The sequence below is a fragment of the Leuciscus leuciscus genome, assembly GCF_965113295.1.
Source record: "Leuciscus leuciscus genome assembly, chromosome: 10".
Taxonomy (NCBI): Eukaryota; Metazoa; Chordata; class Actinopteri; order Cypriniformes; family Leuciscidae; genus Leuciscus; species Leuciscus leuciscus.
Window position 1 is genome coordinate 13,389,482 of NC_138734.1, and position 20,923 is coordinate 13,410,404.

Here is a 20,923-nt window from a genome sequence, read left to right on the forward strand (position 1 = left end):
TGACTCGGTGCAGAGAAAACATTGTATTGTAATTGAAATATATAGATAAATATATAACGTATTATAAAATAAACACTTAAATGTGTATTTTAGATGTTTTCTTTCCACTGGTCTGAATGAAGACAAGTTATGGCTGCAAAATAGACCAAAATCTCAGAATTATCCAGTGCTTGAAAAACACAGGGGTTTTGCCTGTAGTGTTATGCTTTAAGTACAGTTGTAATCTATTTTGCTGTTATGACCTGCTGCAAATGAGATAACTTGACACCAGCTTCCGACAGCGTTTCTGAGGAATCTTAGTCCATTCTTCATGAGCAATGGCCTCCAGTTCAGTAATATCCTTGGGTTTGTGTGCTGAAATCGCCTTCTGCAAATCCCACCAGAGATTTTCTGTGGTGTTCAAGTCAGGTGACTGTGATGGCCACTGTAGAATCTTCCAGGTCTTCTTCTGCAACCAAGCCTTGGTGGAATTTGAGGTATGCTTTGGATAATTGTCCTGTTGGAAGGTCCAATGATGCCCAAGCTTCAGCTTCCTCACTGACCGCATGATGTTTTCTCCTAGGATTTCTTGGTACTTCAATGAATCCATCTTGCCTTCCACACGCTGCAGGTTTCCAGTGCCAGATGATGCAAAGCAGCCCCAGAGCATCACCAAGCCCCACCATGCTTAACTGTAGACAGAGTGTTCTTTTCAGCATAATTATGCTTCATTCTTCTTCCTTCAGATATACTGCTGGTCCATAGGGCTGAAAAGTTCCACAGAACAGAATCTCAAATCTTCTGTGGCTTATTTATGATTTTGAACAAATTGGAGCCAAATTTTCTTGTGCTTTTGGGTCAGTGGTGGTGTACGTCTTGGAGTTCTGGCATGGAAACAGCATGCGTTTAGTACACACCTTACTGTGCAAGCTGAAACCTCAGTGCCTGTTGCCACCAAGTTTTGCTGCAGGTCTTCACTTCTACAGAAGGCCAACACTCTAGGGTTTTTCTGAACCTGCCTTCTCAGAAATCTGGTTGCGGCCGTTGATGGCTTTCTTTTTCTGCCCCACCTAGGTATTGTAACTAGCCTGGTTAAAACCAGGCCATTCTCAGTAGTAACTGAGTTATGGTCTGGCAAAGCTTCATTAATAACTCATTTCCAAAGGGGCGTCACCAACGGATGTCGCTCAAATGCCTCTGGGCATAATTGGATAGACCTAAAACCAATCAGAGCGATCGTCATCGTGTAAAGCCATATGCTGCGTCCCAATTCACCCAAGTTACACTGCGCCATAAAAGTATGTACTCTTTTTGTGAAGAAAAGGTATTTACTTTTGAATGTGTAGCAAAAAAGTAGGCAAGCTTTGGGACATACTACTTCGTCATCTTTATCGGACGGATCTGTTGCGTGCATCCTGTCACATAAACTGCCCTGTCAATCATCTTGTCACAGTTAAAATCCTCTATTAAATCTAATTTCATTTCCTACCGTTTCGGAGAGAAATGTAGCAGCACGTTCATCTGCCAGTGGGTCTTTCATGGAGACTGTCCTCATGTGTTTGCAATTTTAATATAATAATGCATTTAAAAGTTGCTGCGCCTGGCCTGCGCAATTGGATAGACCTAAAACCAATCAGAGCGATCGTCATCGTGTAAAGCCCGCCCCAACGTTTCTGATTGGTGCTGCGATTTCGAGGGATTAGAAATGGGCTTGAATGAGCTCTTTGCCAGACTACTTGCAGAGCAAATCTAAATTTGCCGGAAGTTGTCTGGGTTTTCCCAGGCTATATTGTAACCACTGTTCCTTTATCTTTGAACTTGCAAACTATGGTTCCAATGGTGTCTCTAGGAACATTTAGTGCCTTCGCTATCCTTTTGTATCCTGTTCTTAACTTTTTGGACCATACTTTTTACTTCATATTACTTCTAATATTTCTAACATGCAGTCAAACGTGACACTCAACCAACCTAGCCAATTTAGATATTTCATGTGTTCTTGCTCAAGCAAACCTGTTGCAACTAATTAAGCCCTTGATTAGTTGCATGAGACGACAACTGTTTTGCAGATTTGTGCTGTTGTGAGGGATTCTATTTAGGGGGTTGAACCATTTTGAGACTTAAGTCATTTAAAAGTTGCATTTTCAGGTGAGTTTGGGTAAACCACTTGAAACATTTGTTATGTTGAGCCATTTCAATTACTTTTGTTTGATTTGTTCATTGCAAACAGCTGAAAGTCTGTACATTTAGCCAGTAAACCTGATTTGCAATGGAGTTTGAATAATTTAGATCACAACTGTATATAGCAAAATAAAGACATTATTAAAAAAAAACTTTATAACAAATTCTCCTGTTCAAAGTTGTTTCTTCCTTTTACATTAGTGACTGCTTGCAGCCATTTGTAATTGTATAATTCTCTCATAATATTAATAACCAAGCATGTCAACTTTTGAACGGGAAGCTTTTTGTATATTTAAATATTTTTAGGTCTTGTAGTATATACAAAAAATATGTAATGTCAAATAGTTTCATCAGGGCAATACTGATGTTCTGTCTATTAATACCGTGTCGCCCTCTATTGGACATTACTGGACATTAATTCACTTTAATGTGTGTCCACAGAAACATTTGCTGAAACTTTGAGGAACAAAATTTAAACTATGGAATGAAGTTGAATTTATTTTACAGTATGTGCACTTTCAGTGTACGCAAGAATGTACGGAGTAATATAAAGTCACTTCATTGGTTAAGGTTAGGTTTAGGATTAGTACATAGTTTTTACCCAGTGATTACATAGTGATTACATAGTATGTACATGCATAAGAGGACTCTAAAGTTAAGTGCAACTGCATATGACCCATTTAATCTTTGTCATTCAGTCTGTATATTGTGTTCTCTTCTCTTTCTGTAGGCTTTAGCCTCATCTGCCTCATCAGTAATGCATCCTGGAATCCCTCTCCAGACAGGAAGTGCTCAGTTTGGTGACTCTTTCCAGCAGGCGCTTATTCTCTGTCCCCCAACCATTCAAGGTACTTTACCTTCAGTCATCAGATTCAAGCTAATGTTAGATCAACCACAATGTTTAACAGTATAATGATACTATAATTTACCATTTATTTGTTTCTGTTTTGTCATTTGTCTTCATGTCAGTATTATTTTAGTAACATTGATGTACTAATTTAGTTTTTGTTAATATTTTTACCCTTTTTTTTGTCTTTGTGACCCGTGCTGGAAAAATGGTTTGAAAGGCACATAGGCTTATTACGAGCTACTGGCAAAACAAGTCAAATGTCCATTTTTGTTGCATTTGAGGTTTTCAGAAAAATACGTTGATTAAGCCCTCGTCTAGCAATCCCAATGATCCAAATAGCAATTAAACATCTAAAATTATCTTTGTGTAAATGTTTTCTGAGAGGTGTACCTTCCTAAATCTTTCCTTTATTTTAATAATCCATGAAAAAAAATGCTGTTTTTGTCGATGACTGGTGCTTCCCCTTAGCACAAGTTTGGTATCCAAGCATGTCGGTAAAGTGCAGCATTCCAACTTTGTGAATATTCATAGCAAATTCTCGATGTCATGAGTCTTAACCAATGAAATTAGATTTTCAAACCCATGCTGATGTAAACAAAACCAGCCACAATAACGCCTTCAGTGATTAATCAAAACACGGAAGCGTATCATGGAAGCGTCCATCCTCTGAAAACACGAAAAGTAAACTATTTTGTAGATCTATGCCTGTTTTGTAATGGAAATGGATGATAGTGAGAGTGCTCAGTCGGTGGCTAATGCTTAAATGCAATGCGTTCGGCGAATCTTGTTGGAGTAATTGAAATGGAACATTTTGTTCAATTTATAAATGACAGCTTCAGTGATAATGTGCCACCACCTAAACAAGGTGATTGTGGATATTAATGTTGCAAACTTGAACAATTGTTGGGCATGGACTAGGGATGTAAATTTACACAAATTCCCATGATCGATCGTCTTATAAATGAACTATCAATTAATAGATGAATAGTTAGTTAGCCTTAATACTGCAATATTCGTGGCATGTAGCCAACAGAGGTCTGCAAATGCTGCTCAAAATGCTATGTTCCTATGTTTTTAGTCTAAAATAAAGGGCTAGCAGGATTGTAAAATGAGTCTGTGATTAATCATTTAATTCAATTACTTGTTTAATAATCAAATATAACAACTAATACAAAGTGTCACCAACGCCGCCTCAGATGCCTGCTAGTCAGAGTGTGTAACTTCTGTTGTGGACGCGCTCTTCCTGGAACAACACTGCAACTAAACCCAATGAATTCACAACGATTTATTACAATAGTGTTTTCATTATAATTGTATATAATATATGACAGTCCCAATCATAGTTATTATTAGTCGTGGATTGCTGTCTGAGCTGCATGCATGCGCTGAAGTTGACCACCAGTGCGTTTTACTACCGCGTTAATTCTTAACCATATGCATCCTACATTATATAAATCAGATATAGCCCTACACAAAATAAACACAAAATTACAACTTACATTTGCACGAAACAATAAGGCTGCAAATGCACATGCAAACATGTAGTCATGAAGGTGTAACTTTAGCCTTTTAACCCCCTGGGGTCGGCGATCACGCCGGCGTGATCAGCTTGCTTTTTTTCTTATCAGTGCAAAAGAGACTCAAAATACTCTGTTGATTTTGATCTTACATATAAGTGTTATAAATCATTCGATCCTGTTAAGTGTCTATTTTTATACTCGCAATAAAAACAAAGTGTTGAGCTTTTTGCCAAATAAAGAAAAATAAACATGATGAGAGTTCTGCCTTCTCTCTGTCAGTGAAGTCCATTCTGAAACGCGTCTGAAAATGAACTGTAACTCAGTGAATACTCAAGTCAAACAGGCACACAGGCAAAAAGCTTGAATTCTCTTCTTTTAAATTAAGTAATTTATATAAAAAACGAATATTCTCAGTTTATGTAATCTATATGAAAAGAGAGAGATGTCAGTCGTTCTCATTCAGCTAATTATCTGCTAATGTGAACACGCCCACGGAGAGCGCGCTATTCAAACGCAAATGATCTGAGACAATCCATGCAAACGTGTCAACGCCCACATCAGCTGGATAAAACACATCAAGTTTAATCAGACTTGTGTACTTTAGGTCGTCTTGCGACGCTGTGAGGAATACGATCTAAATAATAATCCTGGGAAATTTACCTGAGAAGTGCTGGTTAGTTTTACTTCGAGGAGCAACAGATCCAGCCGAGGATTTTGAATAGTAAGTTCTTTATTCTAATCGCGATATGCAATAGTGTCTGTAAAATATGAATCGCGTGTCTGTGTGTGAATGAATGAACTGCACAGATGCGCCCTGTTGTTTACTACAGAACAGCTTGCATCTGTGTATAAGCAACGTATTAAACTGCAAGTTAACATTTATATGCTAATATATCATAAAAACGATATGTTACAGACGAAATATGAATGTTTAGACAAGATTTCGTTGATTAGTTTTGGATAGATTATAAAGTTTTTACTGTAAAAAAAAACACTGTCACATCAAATAAGCTTTTGTTTGCGAATTTCTGCTCATATATTAAATATATAGTATGTGATGTATTGTCAAAAATAAAGTAGGTATATTGAATTATTGAATGTATATTGAATGACAAATTTGAGGAGAGGATATATTCTAAAACTTTCTGAAAATACAGTATGAGAATTAACTGCATAGTTACTAGAAATGTTTACCATGGAAAAATAAGTCCTCACATTCTTTCTTGTGGCTCAGTGACACACCTGAATGAAAGGCTCATTGTGCAGCTCATTATGTGGGTCATTGTCTTCTCGGGTGTGAATCACAGCATTATTCATGATCATTCGCCTATTGCCCCACGCATATTGCCTTTCCAAACAAAACGTGTCTTACAAAGTTTAAATCAATGTATTGTTTTATGTGAATGATTAGGCAGGATGATTTTCAGATCATTTTGAAGCAAAAACTCTAGGCGACATCCATTAGTCAAAAGTCTTGTGGACACATATTCAGTATGTGTTTTGTGGCCTTATTTCAGAAATTTTCATTTTTTGTTTTTTCAATAACCATGCATAAACATTATTCTCTGAAAAATACATGTTGCTCGCATATTGTGGTAACCCTGTTTGTGCTAAATAGTGTAATTACACCTTTGCCATTAATATGTTTATAAGCAACTGAAAAAAGCACAAATGTCAGGGTATGTCAAAACATCTCAAGGACCCCAAAAAAGTCCCCAGAGTGTTAACATAAAATGGTCCCAAACATAACTCCGGCACGCTCGCTGAATTTTTTACTTGTGTCTGCTTTACGTGTTTCGCAGTTGAGCAGCACTTATGCACATGACCTTGCTTAATCGATGTTCGATAAGTCGATTAAGCATTAGCATCCCTAGCATGGACACAATACGAAACTGTCATGACTGTGTATTAAGATGAACTTTGCTAGCTGTGTTTATCACTATTAATCTGGCCACATTTCCATGCAAGAAAAATCATAAATTCTTTCACAGAAAGATGGATTTTTTCTACTTGTTAACATGGGCAATTTATTGTTGTTATTGATATTTTGTTGCATGCTTTTTCTACATGGATTACTACATGGGTAGCCCTTAACCAGTGGTATGCTTCTCAAACTGACTGCTAAGCAGAAAAATCAGTTAGTAACAATGTTAAATATTCTCTATATAAATATTTTCAATAAAGTTTAACATATATTTTCCCAATAGATATGGGTTTTAACTTGGTGTGTGCCAAATTATATGGTATGGTTGCTATGTGTTTTTGGATTTTTTGGGTTTGTTTTGGAACCTTCAGAAAACTTTAACTAGATTTTTCTCAATTGACTTTGCTGACTCTATCGACTTCAAAAGCTTCTGTAGCTTATTATTATTATTTTAAATTTTTTTGCTCATTTCGACTCATTTAGCCTGCACGGGTCACATATGTTGTCTGTAGTTTATTTGAGTACTACAGCTTAAACTAAATGAAAATAATTCACCTTTTTTTTTATTGTTTTAGTTAACAATAATAACCCTGCCTCATGTCACAGGTCTCCCACCTAACCCAAATAAGCCAGTTGGATTCTCTGTGCGCATGGAGAGCACAGTACCACTGGTGACACAAGCCTCTGCCATCCAGCCTCTACAGATCAGACCAGGGGTCATTACACAGGTAAACACAAATACAGATTGATCGATAAATAGTTACAAACAAACTTTTATCAATATTTACACTCTTCCACTTAATCAGTTGTTTAAAGGTGCTCTAAGCGAATGTTGGGTGACGTCACTTCTCGTTGAGGTTCGAAGTATTGTCAAACAAAACAGAGGCTAGCTCGACCCTCCCTCCTCCTCATCCTATGGGACTTTGCGCGCTCCTTCTCCTTTTTCCCTCTTCTTTGCTATTTGTTCATCGGAACGTCGACTCTTTGGTCGTGTGATGGCCATATCAAAAGTCAAGAGAATATAATTCTAACGTTTGTCGTTGTCTAGAACATCTCTCCTCTAGCTAACTTCCCTCTACATGGTTCTCTCTCCTCCACTCCCCACACCCCCCTTCATGTGCATGCGCACTAACCCCCCAACCCCCACCCCAGAATCATTTTTGTTGATTATTGGCTGGAACACTGTTTGTTATGTTTAGTGGTGCAGGTTGGCCCAGATTGCTTTTGTTGCCATTTGTGGAGCCTGGGCTGTCTACAGAGACCGCGTTTTTTTTTTTTTTTTTTTTTTTTTTTTTTTTTTACAGTGTGTTCAGAGGACAGGCAGCTAGTGGATAGTGAGGAGATGTTTGCTGTATGTGACAAAATGTTTCAGCCTAAAGAACGCGTGACATCGCTTAGAGCACCTTTAGTATCGGGCTTAAAGGAAAAGTAACTTATTTAATTTATTGTTTGCATACATTTTATTGACATGGTTACTGGACACACAAAAAGTGTATTAAAGTGTATTATCAGTGTATTTAAGGGTTAGTTTACACAATCTAAATTCTGTCATTAATTACTCATCCTCTTGTAGTTCCAAACCTGTAAGACATTCGTTCATCTTCAAAACACAAATGAAGATATTTTTTATGAAATCTGAGAGCTTTCTGTCCCTCCATTAGCCGCGTTTCGACTGTCGGGCCAAAAGCGGGCGTGCTAGTGCGTGCCAGGGCCAGTCGCGTTTCCAATGTCACTTCCGTGGCTTGATCAGGCCTCGTCAGGGCTTCCTCTGGGCCAACGTCCAGGGTTTTCTGGCCCGACCAATACCTTGGTCCAAAGCGGGCCAACTCGGGCTTGAGGAGTGGTTACGAACAGAGGAGGAGTTTACCTGAGTCGAGAGACGTCAGCACTGCGGTTGATTCCATATACCAGCTAACATTAGCATTAAAGACTTTTAAAATCATTTTAGCTCAAAACACTCTCATGTTTGAATACCTTCTGTTTGTGATCCGATGTGGATTCTGATCACTGTACGGTATAAGGTAAAAATATATGCGATGCAAAGGACCGCGCGTTAACCATTACCAGAGTAAACATGGTAAATATGACCGCTTGAAGAAATCAGACAAATCATAAAGGCCATCACAATCATGTTTTTATTTTATCTGTCCGTACCTCTCGTCTCGTCTCTTTATACTGGATGATATCCATATGTAGCTCTGCATTTGTCATAAAATAAAGCAACTCCGGTTTTTCGAGAGCTTCCTATGTTTTTCTGACTGAAAATATAACTGTATTGGGAGAGAGTGTCATAAAGCTCCTTAGGTCGTATTTTTGGTGGCATATTTGTAGAAATGATCATTGGATCCAGAAACCCAGGACCCAGGTTTCTGGGTAATCCACAAAGTATCCATGTGACGCAAAAAACATAAGTTACTACTTTATTATATAAATAGTAAGCTCCGACGCACGTTAATGCAACAACGTCTGCTCTCGCATCAACACAACACGCATGCGATGTGGTGCTCTCGTGAATGAGCGTTGGAGATGAATATTTTGTAAATAAAGTGGTAAGTTGTGTTTTTTTTTTGCGCAAACAAAGCAGTCGTGTCACTTGATAAAATTGAGGTTAAACCACTGGAGTCAAATTGATTACTTTAATGATGCATTTACTATCTTTCTGTGGCCTGAAAGTGGTAGTTGCATCAAGGGAGGGACAGAAAGTTCTTAATTTGTGTTCCGAAGATTCATTTGTGGTGCGGGTTTGGACAGAATGTTCATTTTGGGGTAAACCATCCCTTTAGTTTTTAAATGCTACTTTGAGGAGACAAGGACACATTTTGAGTTATTTTATCCATGTCAGGAAGTTAGCATGCCTTTTTTTTTACAGCAGGCGTGGTCAAATCGTCCTCAACAGATCCTGGTGCCCACTTGGCCTCAGGTGGCCGCTTCAGCAGCGACATTGGCCTCAGACACAGTGGCAGGTCCACAGAGACTAGCAGAATGGGGGTGGGTGAAACAAGCCTCTCTGTCATTGTACTTGCACTGCTTTATTTATTTTATCCAATATTAAAACATGTTTCAAGCTCTTGTCTGAGTCATCTTTCTTTGCATACTTTCCTCCACACTGAAATGCTTTGTTTCTCTCCTATCTTTTGCAGGAAAGTTCATTCCCATGGCAACCATTACAGCTCCATGATGCCCCACCAGCCGCTGTTAACAAACCCAATGGCCATGTCAGCTCACCAGCCTATCAGCATAGGAATAGCTCATGTGGTGTGGCCACAGCCAGCTGCTAACAAGAGAAATAAACCATCTTCAAACAGGTTAATCCACTTACCATATCTGGACATGCTGTCAGTGTATGGAGGGCTAGGAGTGCCACTTATAAACAAAAAAGGAACAGATTATAAATCAATTCATTTAAAAAGAAAAAATCCAGTTAATTGAGTTTTTTTTTTGTGTGTAAATATGCAGTTAACTATAATTCTATATTAACTATATTTGTTTTTTTAGGCCCATGACAAACCATCAACATTAATAAATGTTTTGGTAAAAAAAAGAAAGAAAAATATCCTATTCAAGTAAAAAGAAATAAATGATTATCAAATGTATTACACTGTAAAAAACAAAATGGTCTGTAAATGGAAATTGATCATGTTAAATCTAGTGTAAAAAAAAAAAAAAACATCATTAAATTTTCATTTTGCACCAATATATGTTGCAAATATGGTATTGGAAATATATTCAAGTTCAGGATTATATTGCTATTTTACATATTATATTTCAAACTTAACTTTGCCAGTGTTATGCTTCTATATAAAATTATTGTTAAGTGTTATGATAGAACGTAATAACTTTTTTAATAGCTTTAACTTTTAACTGATCATTTTTTACTTTTAAATTGCAAAGGTAAACGTTGTTCAAAACACAATCATGAATTTAAAAAATCTGCAAATAATAATCACTACAAATTGACCAATAAATGGATAAATTTTTCTAAATGTTTAAAAATTATAATTGCATTATAATGTTAAATAAATACCATTTAATTTTTTGGACACCATTTTGATGAACAGTACACTTGTATTCATTAATCAGCATTTTTCAGATATGTTTTTTTATTGGTCAAATTCTTAAAGCAAATTAATACAGTGAAATATGTTTAATCAAATATAAAGAAATTAAACAAAAAGACATCAATAAATAATCGTTTGAATACAGAAATAAATCAATATTTGTTTAAATAATAATTTTACATGCAACTTTTAAAATAACTTTTTAAAGAGAATTTACTTTTGGTAAATGTTAGTGAAGATTCCAGACCCAAAAGTCAGATTATTGGTAAATTATTTGTTTACTTTTTTATTTTCAAATTAATTTAATAAATTGAAATTACACACTTTGCATTCCATTCTGTAGGATATATATTTATACATGTCTTGATTGGGTTGATCAAACATTTGCCACTGTGTTTTGTTTGCTACACGTGGTTATCAGCAAGCTCAAAAGTAGTTGACATCGGTTATTACATTCTTGTCATGCCTACCTATCTAATTCATCATTATCATCCCACGTAGAAGTAACAACTTCATGCACAGAACCAATTCCCAAAACTCATCATGCCAGTCCCCAAAGATGGTAGAAGGTGCCAAAAACACAGAGGAAGAGGCAGCAGAATGTGTAGTAGAGACGGAGTCAGAGCCGGTGCCAGAGGAGGAGCCTGCATACTGTAAGGCAAAACAAGAGTACGAGGAATCGACTGTGTCTCAGAAGCAGAGGCAGACCATTGTGATCGCTGACTCTCCGAGTCCTGCTGGCAGCGTCATCAGTATCAGCAGTGGTACAGATGAGGAGGGGCCGGACTCTCAGAAACATTCACTAGAGTGAGTTACCCGTCTAATACATTCAGTTTTAAAGGGTTTGTTCACCCTAAAAAAAAAAAAATCTGTCAGAATTCGCTCGCCCTTATGTTGCTCAAAAAAAAAAAATCTTTAATGGAGCACAAGGTGGAAGTAAGCTTTAAAGTTTTTTACATACTGAATTACTGGAAACTTGTCCACATTCTTCTGGCCATGCATCATCTCTCTTTCAGTGTACCATGGAAGGAAGGAGACAGGGTGATGGGGTGAAGAAGAGAACATTTCAGCATGGCTTAGATATGGAGCTATGTTATATCTGGAAAACCTCAGCTGAATTTGAGAAATTGAGGCTTACATTTTCAGTACAAATCATTAGAGGGATGGTTGCAATGTAGCTGAGCTGTATATGTGATAAATGGCTTGTAAAGGCAGTGTTAGAGTGTGTGCACCCTCTGTGTTTCAGGTGTAAAGGTAGTCCGGAGTGTGAGGCATGTAAGAGCACCCTCAATATGGAGCGGGTGTGTTCCCTGAGCAGTCCCGATTCAACCCTTAGTACCAGTTCATCAGCTTCAGAGCAGTCCAGCTCCTCCCCCTGCAAGAGACGCAACAGGTCCGTATTTCATGCACACACTTTACTACGGTCAGAATGAGGATTTGAGCCCAAAGTAAACCATTTCGTATGCAAGTTTAAAATATTCTAGCTGAGCCCCCAGCGTGAGTTTAAGGCAACATTTATTTTAGATCTTTAAAAATGTTTATCACCATATTTGATCACCTTATTATTTCCATGGCTACACGTCAATCTTGTCACGTGACACACCGCAGCCACAATAGTGCTGTATGACAGATGTTTTGCTTTTATTTAGTTTTTACCTTTTTATTCAAAATATTCACAAACTTGTTAACTATATCATGAACTATCTGATATTCTGATTCTCAAATGCGTGTAAGCGAATGTTTTTTTCATTTAAAAATCTTTATAATGATAATGTTTGCTGATCTGTAACGTGCGATGGGCGCCTTCATTTTAGTTTGCACCGCAATTCAGAGAATTGGATCTGTCAAATTTACATCACGTAAATTCACCAACTTTTCCCGAAATACATGAAAGTACGTGACTGGTGAACTGGGAGAAGAATAGAGTAAACGTTATTGTTACCTATACAATTTAAAACACGTCGTCAAATTATAATAAAAAGGATTATTATAGCCGATTCCATAGACATTGTGTATTTTACAAACTATGAATGTATTGTTTTGCTAGTACTTATGTGTATTTAAATGTCTGAAACCTAAAATAAACATTATGTGGTTGATAACACTGAATAGTGATATATGACTAGCGCTGAGTGCGTCTGTCTCTAATCACACCTGTGTGATCGTACGCTTCAGAGACCAGCCTAAACTGATCACAACGGTGTACGTATCAAAGGGTTAAGAACGATACATGAGTGTTATGTTGACATGACAGCAGATGTTGCGTGAACGTGCGTTATTCAGTCAAGAGTCTCTTTTTCTGTTGTTCTTTGATTATTAATGACAGACAGCAGCCGGTTTATTGGGCTACTGTCACTTTAAGACCAACCGCACGACACGGATCTGATGCATCACATTTTCATAACTCTTTGTTCATATAAAACTTTATTTAACTTATTTAAGACTGTGCTTATGAGGATACTTGACAAAACAGGCATTTGGCATTTTATATATATATATATATATATATATATATAATGCCAAATGCCTGTTTTGTAATATATATATATTGTGTTGTTGTTGTTGTTTAATCAGTGCATAGTGTTCCATTCTGAGCACTGTTTATCAGTGAGTATGTTCTTTGCTCTTTGTGTCTGAGAGTGATTGATTTGGTCTGTGTTCAGTATGTCAGATGATGAGCGCGAAAGTGGATGTGATACGGTGGATGGCTCGCCTGCGTCGGTGTCCTCCAGTCGAGCTGACAGCCCCTTCCTGGAGGCCACCTATATTAATGACAACAACCAGAATTGCAAAGCCAATGGAACTACAGAGACAGAGTCTGCCAAGCTGCCCATCCGCACCATGGTGGTGCCGCCCATGCGGGTTCAGAATAATGAGCTGATGGGCCGCAAAGGTAACCAATCCCACCAAACCTTTCAAAGTACATCACTGACAAACCCAGTTCAAATTCATATTGTATGAAAAAAATTATATACTTTGTAAAAAAAACAAAAAATTGTTTGTGAGTGTCAAACATAAGACAGACAGGTGAAAACTGTTTGACTGCAGCTCTAGTTTAAAGCAGCAGCCTGGTTTGAATAATACTGTATACTCACAACAGAAGTTATAATCATACACAGACATAAACAATCATCATGGACAACAGTCTCCATTTGCAATAAAACATTTGGACCTGAGCACATTTGTTGGGTCACAATGCTTGTCAATTTTTTGTGTACTGGAGATGAGGGGCTCACTGAAGCCATGAGGCCATCCTACCAACTGCTAATTATTATGTATATTAGAGATTCCTATTTTGGTCAGCCAAATCTTGCAAATCTTGAAATAAAAAGTTAATATTTCAGTAATTTAACAACACATTTGCATGTTCACGGTTCTCTCAGCTAATGGCCACATGACATATAGGTAAACAAATAAAGTCTTTTTGTAGCAAGTGATTTATTTTTATTAATTTTTTATTTATGTATTCACTTTGATTGTACATTATGATTTAATTCATTGTTAGCTTTTCATCAACTCTTAAACCCCATGCAGTTTGGGAATTCCTGATGTACATGATGCTAATGACTGAAAATAGGCTTTTTTTTAACTGCTGTTCGGAGTGAATTCTTTAAATAGGAATCAGTTTAGCTTCAAATTCAATTTCTATTTTTAAATATTAGGTTTACTCCAAGCTAATGCATCTGATGTAAATATAAGAAAACAGGGCAAGTTTGATGTGGTTTCTTTTTTCTTTTTTTGGAATTTCTTTTTAATTTTGCCATTTGTTGTTCTGAATCCCTTTTGCAAGAAGTGTAAACCTATCTAGCACTATTTTATGAGGTTTTCAAGTAGTGATTGCTATTTTTTCCTGCTCTTTCTTCCATTGTAGTTATAGAGCCATCATGCCCACCTAAAGGCCGCAGTGGTTCCAACAGACAGCCGCCTTACTCAACATTACTGGTGAATCACCAACGGAAGACCACACAGGCTTTCCCACCCCTGCAGCACTCTCAACAGCAGCTCTCCTTTGGACAGGTCAGTTCCTCCTCACCTGTTTTTCAAACCTGCTGCACTTCTTATTTTATTGGTTGTTGTATATTTGTAAATACATTTTATAAATTATTTTATTTTTATTTTTAAATGTATTTGGAAAAATTTGAATTTTAATATTTATTACATGGGTCATGGCATGTATTTTATTATTATTATTTTATTATGTTCCTTGAGGTTCACTTATAATAATAATAATAATAATAATAATACGTTTTTGCACACAAAGTTAAAAATAAACCATCCACTTGTTCCTGACGCTGGTGTTCTTCTGACGGCTGTACAGACAGGTTAAACCGGATGTATCAAAGCAAATTTTCTTTATTCTTCTATTTGTCCTGCTGTCGGGAGTAGCTCAAGCATGTGGAGTAAACCACAAATTGAATGGGCATCTGTACACGGTATCCACTGTAGACATCGTCACTGATTTTTGTACTGGCATTTTAAAGCTGTGACACTTGCAGGATGTTTTAATGGTACACAGACCTCTCAAACGATTAAGGATAATTTCATTTATCATGTCATGACCCCTTTAAAACAAAATATGGCTGTTCTCGGCTATAACAAAAATAATGATTGGCTGATTGGCTTACATATTGGTGTGTCCTTACTTACAACAACCCAGTATTAGTTATGACTTGATTGCCATTTGTTCTTTCTTGGAGTAAACTGATTGGTGCATGCTTTAGGTCCAGCATTATGGCTCATCCCACCAGGAGTGGAATGGCAACTACAGCCACCGCCGCCCTCAAGCCTTCATCCCGCCCACCGTACATGGCCACACCTTCACTCTGCCTCATGCTAGTCCCACCCACACAGCCCACCCTCCTCAATCACACCTGGGCATCCACCCTCACTCCCAGCCAACTTTACTGTCCTACCCCCCTTCTGGCCCCCTGGTGACAAATGCCCCCATGGCCCACCTCTTGGCTTCTCCTGGGTCCACACGGAATCACGTCTTTCAAACGGCATATGGCCTCTCCCATCCGGCAGGCCACCTTGTGCACCAGGTCACTGTGGGGCTCAACCGCCTCTTGCCCTCACCCACCCTCCACCCTCAAGGCCAATTCAAGCCCCTGTTCGCGCCACACTCCTTCATCGCATCACCCGCATACGCAGGCTTCCCCCTCAGTCCCACCAAACTAAACCAATACCCATACATCTAGAGACTCGCTCTGCAACCCTATTGCAGGCGTGATGCCAGGCTCTCTGTAGAAATCACCCGAAGCCATGGCACAGGAAAGAAAGGAAGCAGTTTCTCTGAATCACACAGACTTGAGTGCAATTAAAATTAGCTTTAAAAAGGAAACGTTTGAAAAGTCTTTAGCATGTAGATAAAGAAAGTGCACGGTTGAGAAGCAAGAGATTGGATAAATAAGAAAAAAAAACTGTTTTGCACATTTGATCACCTTATCGGATTTTCAGATCTTCAGATTTGAGCGCTCCTCTAATGAATATCAACAATGGATGGTGTCCAAAATCATGTGATCGTCAACTTATTTTTATACATTGCCTTTACCTTGTATACAACACATCTTTGTTTGTAAAGACAGCCCAGTGTGGTGTTCACAACTGATAAAATGTGTCCACTTGCCGTGTTTCTTGCGTTCCAAGTATTTGTACTTTTCTCAGTGTCTTTGGTGTCGTTTGGAATGGAGTCTCCTAAAAGAGTCGTTCATCACATTCTGCATGTGTTGCATGATGTTGATCAGAGAGAAGCCTATAGGGGCTCTTTATGTGTCGAGAGGCTCGCTGCATTGTTGTCCCCAGCCATAGTGCCTTATATATATCGGCAGTTGTTTGTTCTACTACACTCTCTCTGTGTGTATACAATGTGTTTGTATGTGTACGTGTCCTGGACTGCAGCACTTGCAATTCAAATCAGTCCTTGCATTCTTTTTGTGTGTGTGTGTGTGTGTTTGTGTGTAATGTATATACACACTGGTGTATTATTTCATGCATAGATAGGCATCAATGTACTGCATTGCACAAACTGCAGTGCTTATTTTTGGATCCAATGTATATTTGAGATGTAGTGAGTTACTTTTCGTTACTTCATAGGAGAACGGCCAGCTTTTGCTGCTGCGAATGCTTGCTGTTGATTTTGTTGCTTTAATCAAATTTTTGTTGTTGTTGTTGTTATCTTGAATTCATTAGTTGTGTAGAGAATTCTTTGAATTTCTATTCAGAAAAATCTACAAATCTAACAGTATTTGTACTGTTTAGTAAAACTGCAATACAATCTATATAGTTAAAGGTTTGATTTTCTTTTTGTCTGTGTATTTAGTTCTTCGGTTTTGTGTGTGTTTGTGTTTTGTGTGGTGGGCATGGCTTCGACTAGATGAAGACACAAATGCAACTATCGGTCTTTGATTCAGGGTCATGGATTCATCTTAGCCTGAGCAGACCATGCAGTATTTGATGTATAGACACACACATAATAGAGCTAGTATTTTTAGTGCTGAAGCTTGACACGGTTTAAGGTGTGAAAATTATCATTTATGCATGTGTGAATTTATTTTTTATTTTTTATTATACCATTATATCATATGTTGAAAGCTTGTTGGTGTCAACTGCATTTTATACATTCCGTCAGGGAGAATATATATATATATATATATATATTATAATATATGTTATAATATATATTATAATATATATTATAATAGCGTTTTTGTATTGAATTTGTTCTGCTTGGTTTTTGTTTTTGCCTGTCAAATGAAGTTTGCTTGTGCACCACCAAAGACTGTAATTTGAAGGCTCTGTTCCAGAACCTAGCGATATTTCAAGGCATCGTAGTTAAACTCCTGATGCAAAGGCTGTCAGAGATTCTCTTAACAAAACAAAGAATCATCCTCCGTGGCTCTACCATGGCAAAAAATCCTAACGGTCAACTGTGCATCATAAACCAATCATATTATAGCCTTGACATCATTGTCAGAGTTGTGCGACGGCAGGGTTGCCAAGTTAGTGTGGGTTGATCATATTATACCATTATATTGCTTTCATTATTATTATTATTATTTTATTATTCTATTAATGATAAAACTGTGCTAGATTTTAAGTGTTGTGAAGGAGGACCCCTGGGAGGGAGTTTGATGTTTGGGGTATGGTAATTGGGCTATTTTTGATTGGCTATTGGGCTAGTTTTGTTACGCATACTTGGCAACTCTGTCCGACGGTCAATCATTTTTGCACGAGAAGTCCCATAAACTGAATCCTGTCTATCATAAAATTGGCTGTGATTTCTACTGTAATTTAGGGACTCAAAAAAAATCGATCAATCCAAAATGCATGTTTTGCGGCGAACATGCCATTTTTTTCTGCTTATAAGATAAAGAGCTGTTAGCTTAGCAACATGCTAACATCAAACTATTTTGTAATCAATTGTGGGTTGAGCCTCTTCACGAGAAGTTACTGCTTATGTAGAACTATTATGTATTAGCTGTATATGAAGTCAGCAGAACGCAAGGCAGCTCGCTAGGTTTTGGAACAGAGCAAGGTAGCTATTCTCTGCATAGACCTCACGTATACTGTAGTAATTATAGTCATGGGGTAAATTTCTAAAATTGTATTTAAAAAAAAATGGCTGAGGTTATGCTTAGCTTTTTGAACAAGTAATAAGTCGTATCATCTATCTTGAATGTATCATAGACAAGCTGCTATATATTGATTGCCACTTCAGATAGCTGTGAAATTAGATTAGACTAGTTCATAACTGCATTTGTTTATTTGTATGAGTCTCTCTGATTGCCTAAACTAGAAGTGGATTTTGATTTTGAGTAATTTTGCTTCAATGTTTGGAGTGTCATCGTAACTACTGTAATGCTGATAATGGACATGTAGATTTTTTTTCTTTTTTCTTCTTCTTCAAATCAGTATTGTATCTTCATAACCGTTCTGGCTCATCACTGCATATTACTGGATTAATTTGTTTAACTTAATTTGTGTATGTTTACCTGTTCATCTGTGTATTTGACTTGTAATAGCTTGCAGGACTGATTTAACTTTATCCAATTTAAAAGTTATTCTGCTGTGTTTCAGAAATACAAACATTAGTATTTTTTGTCAATGAATTTTTGGTTAATATGATAAGCAGCCCCATAACCTCATGCCACTGAGCACTTCTTAAAAGGCTAGTGTGCAGTAACCACATGGCCATGCTTTGCAATGAGAGTACAGTGTTGTGATTTAAATGAATTGTCCAACTGAATTGTGATTTTATTAATGTTTGTCATTTGATTATTGAGAACATGTTTTTAAACAAATGATCACTGATGTCAGCTGATGTTATATTCATGTTTGGTCATGTCTTTTTTTTCTTTTCGTTTCCTTGATCAGTGTAAGCAACACAGTGTGTGCCTTGATTGAGATATTGGTAATGACACATTCACTTTGCAAAAACAAGTATTCAGCTCACCCACTGACCAGACCAAATACGAGAAAGAACAAACAGTAAAATTACCATTCCAGGGATCGAAATGGTTATATATATATTTTTTATTTTCATAGATAATATTAATTTGACTTATCAATCACTAATATATTTCTAGTTAATCTTAGCCAGCTAATTTTAAAGATTAAAAGCCTTGATATTCATTTTGATTCATTAAGAATGTTAGTATGTTGCACCCTGTGCATTATGTTTCGATCCCTGTGAAATGGCGTTCACCAGCATTTAGCCTGAATACATCCCGTGTCAATATCGAAAAAACTGTACTCAACACTTTCAATATGTATTGTGTGTTCACATTTAAACAAATTAATGGATATGGATGATTTCTGCTGAACTTTTCTAATAACAGTATTCAGTAAACATTAACACCACCATTTTTATTTTGGAAATTATGTTAGCAAAATTACATTTTTCTTTTTACAAATTTTTTTTGTCTAAATTATTTACCATTCAACCTGAAGTTCACTTCCTGGTATTTTGCTTTTCAATCTGTGTATAAGCAGATCCAAGGTTTATATCATATTTTTATCATATGTCAAAGAAGTTACTTCACACTGCAAGTTATGTATTTCATGTTTCAGTTACTTGGTTAATTAAGAGTTGATCAAATTCAATTGTTATTCACTGTTTTGATATTTGTATACTTTTGTTTTAGCGTTTCGTTTCATTTGCTTATCTGGTTTGATGCTACACTAGTTTGTCACGTAGCACTTGCACTGTGCAATATTTAACAGTATGAGGACTGGGGAAATGTAACCCTTTGGATATAATGTCTTTGCAGAGTGTAATTGATGTTTCCTCTCTAGTTCTCAGTGAATAAAGATGTGACCAAGCCTTCTCTACTTAGTCACATTAAACTGAATTTCCAGGTGACTTTTGGTGAGTGAATAAAAAATCATGGTGTTTTATTGTCAAGATTCACTTTGAATACAAAAGATAAATAAAGTAAAAAATAAAATAAAATCTATCGTTGCAACCCTTTTTAATTGTATTACTTGGAACCAAAATATGGCCGGTATAGTGTAACTCATTACACTATAGAAGTTGGAAATCCTGAGTTGAAGGGTAATAGTGCACAACTTGTACCCCTCTGTAATGTGTCTGTTAAATTATTATTAGCATTATTATTAAAACCATTACACCACATTAGCCATTATTGGTGGGTATTTTTCTGTGACTCTTTCTGTTGGTTATATTATTACTGTAGGTGACAAGTATTTTTGAGATGGTCATTGAATAATTCATTCTGATTCATTCAGGAAATGCCCATGTTTATTTATTATTTTTCAACATTGATTTTGCATCATTTTAAAATGTTCGTTGGCAAATAAATAACAATCTGACAGTCTTAAAAGATAAGTTTCATATACTCAATATTAACAGCTTGTTCATTTGTACAAATTTGAGCTGTTGGTGGGAACAACATTCTTGCTCTTGTGTGTGTGTGTATATATATATATATATATATATATATATATTTTTTTTTTATTTTTTTTTGACAAATACTTTGTGCTTTTCTTACGAACAAAGTTACCAGCATTACCACTAATTCATTTTCACTGACTTAATCCAGTGTGGAGGACATAACTGATAACAACAGATATACAAAAGAGAAACAGATACACATAGGAAATAAGTTTAATCCTAAAGAAATTAGTTTAATCCTAAAAAAAATTCAAGGGTGTATAGTATCCTGCTCTCCAATCTCTCTGTCCCAAATTCGAGTTATACCAAGAGTTCCACATTTCTCCATGACAAGACTACCATAAATAGAAACCTTAGCAATTTTCCCCGATTCAAACTGAGTTATGGAGTGAGATGTTAAAGGTCTGTCCCAAGGAATTCCATAAGCCTTAAGTGAAGATCTCAACTGTAAATGCAAGAACCATAAGAATCACGGCAGATAACAAGACTGTAGATCCCGAA

The 20,923-nt window shown here is 36.8% G+C and overlaps 1 protein-coding gene across 2 annotated transcripts in view; it reads left to right on the plus strand.

Moving 5' to 3' along the window:
* Nucleotides 1–19,978, plus strand: part of hipk3b (homeodomain interacting protein kinase 3b) — a 76,044-nt gene extending 56,066 nt beyond the window's left edge. The window contains exons 8-16 of one of the 2 annotated variants that reach the window (XM_082182871.1): nucleotides 2,888–3,005; nucleotides 7,058–7,179; nucleotides 9,324–9,439; nucleotides 9,592–9,756; nucleotides 11,011–11,316; nucleotides 11,756–11,902; nucleotides 13,173–13,402; nucleotides 14,381–14,526; nucleotides 15,231–19,978. In XM_082182871.1, coding sequence (XP_082038997.1) covers nucleotides 2,888–3,005; nucleotides 7,058–7,179; nucleotides 9,324–9,439; nucleotides 9,592–9,756; nucleotides 11,011–11,316; nucleotides 11,756–11,902; nucleotides 13,173–13,402; nucleotides 14,381–14,526; nucleotides 15,231–15,707 — 1,827 coding nt within the window. In that variant the 3' untranslated portion in view covers nucleotides 15,708–19,978. Of the gene's footprint in view, nucleotides 1–2,887; nucleotides 3,006–7,057; nucleotides 7,180–9,320; nucleotides 9,440–9,591; nucleotides 9,757–11,010; nucleotides 11,317–11,755; nucleotides 11,903–13,172; nucleotides 13,403–14,380; nucleotides 14,527–15,230 lie in introns of both variants that reach the window. The other variant, XM_082182870.1, reaches the window with a different exon arrangement.
* The last annotated feature ends 945 nt before the right edge of the window (nucleotides 19,979–20,923 follow it).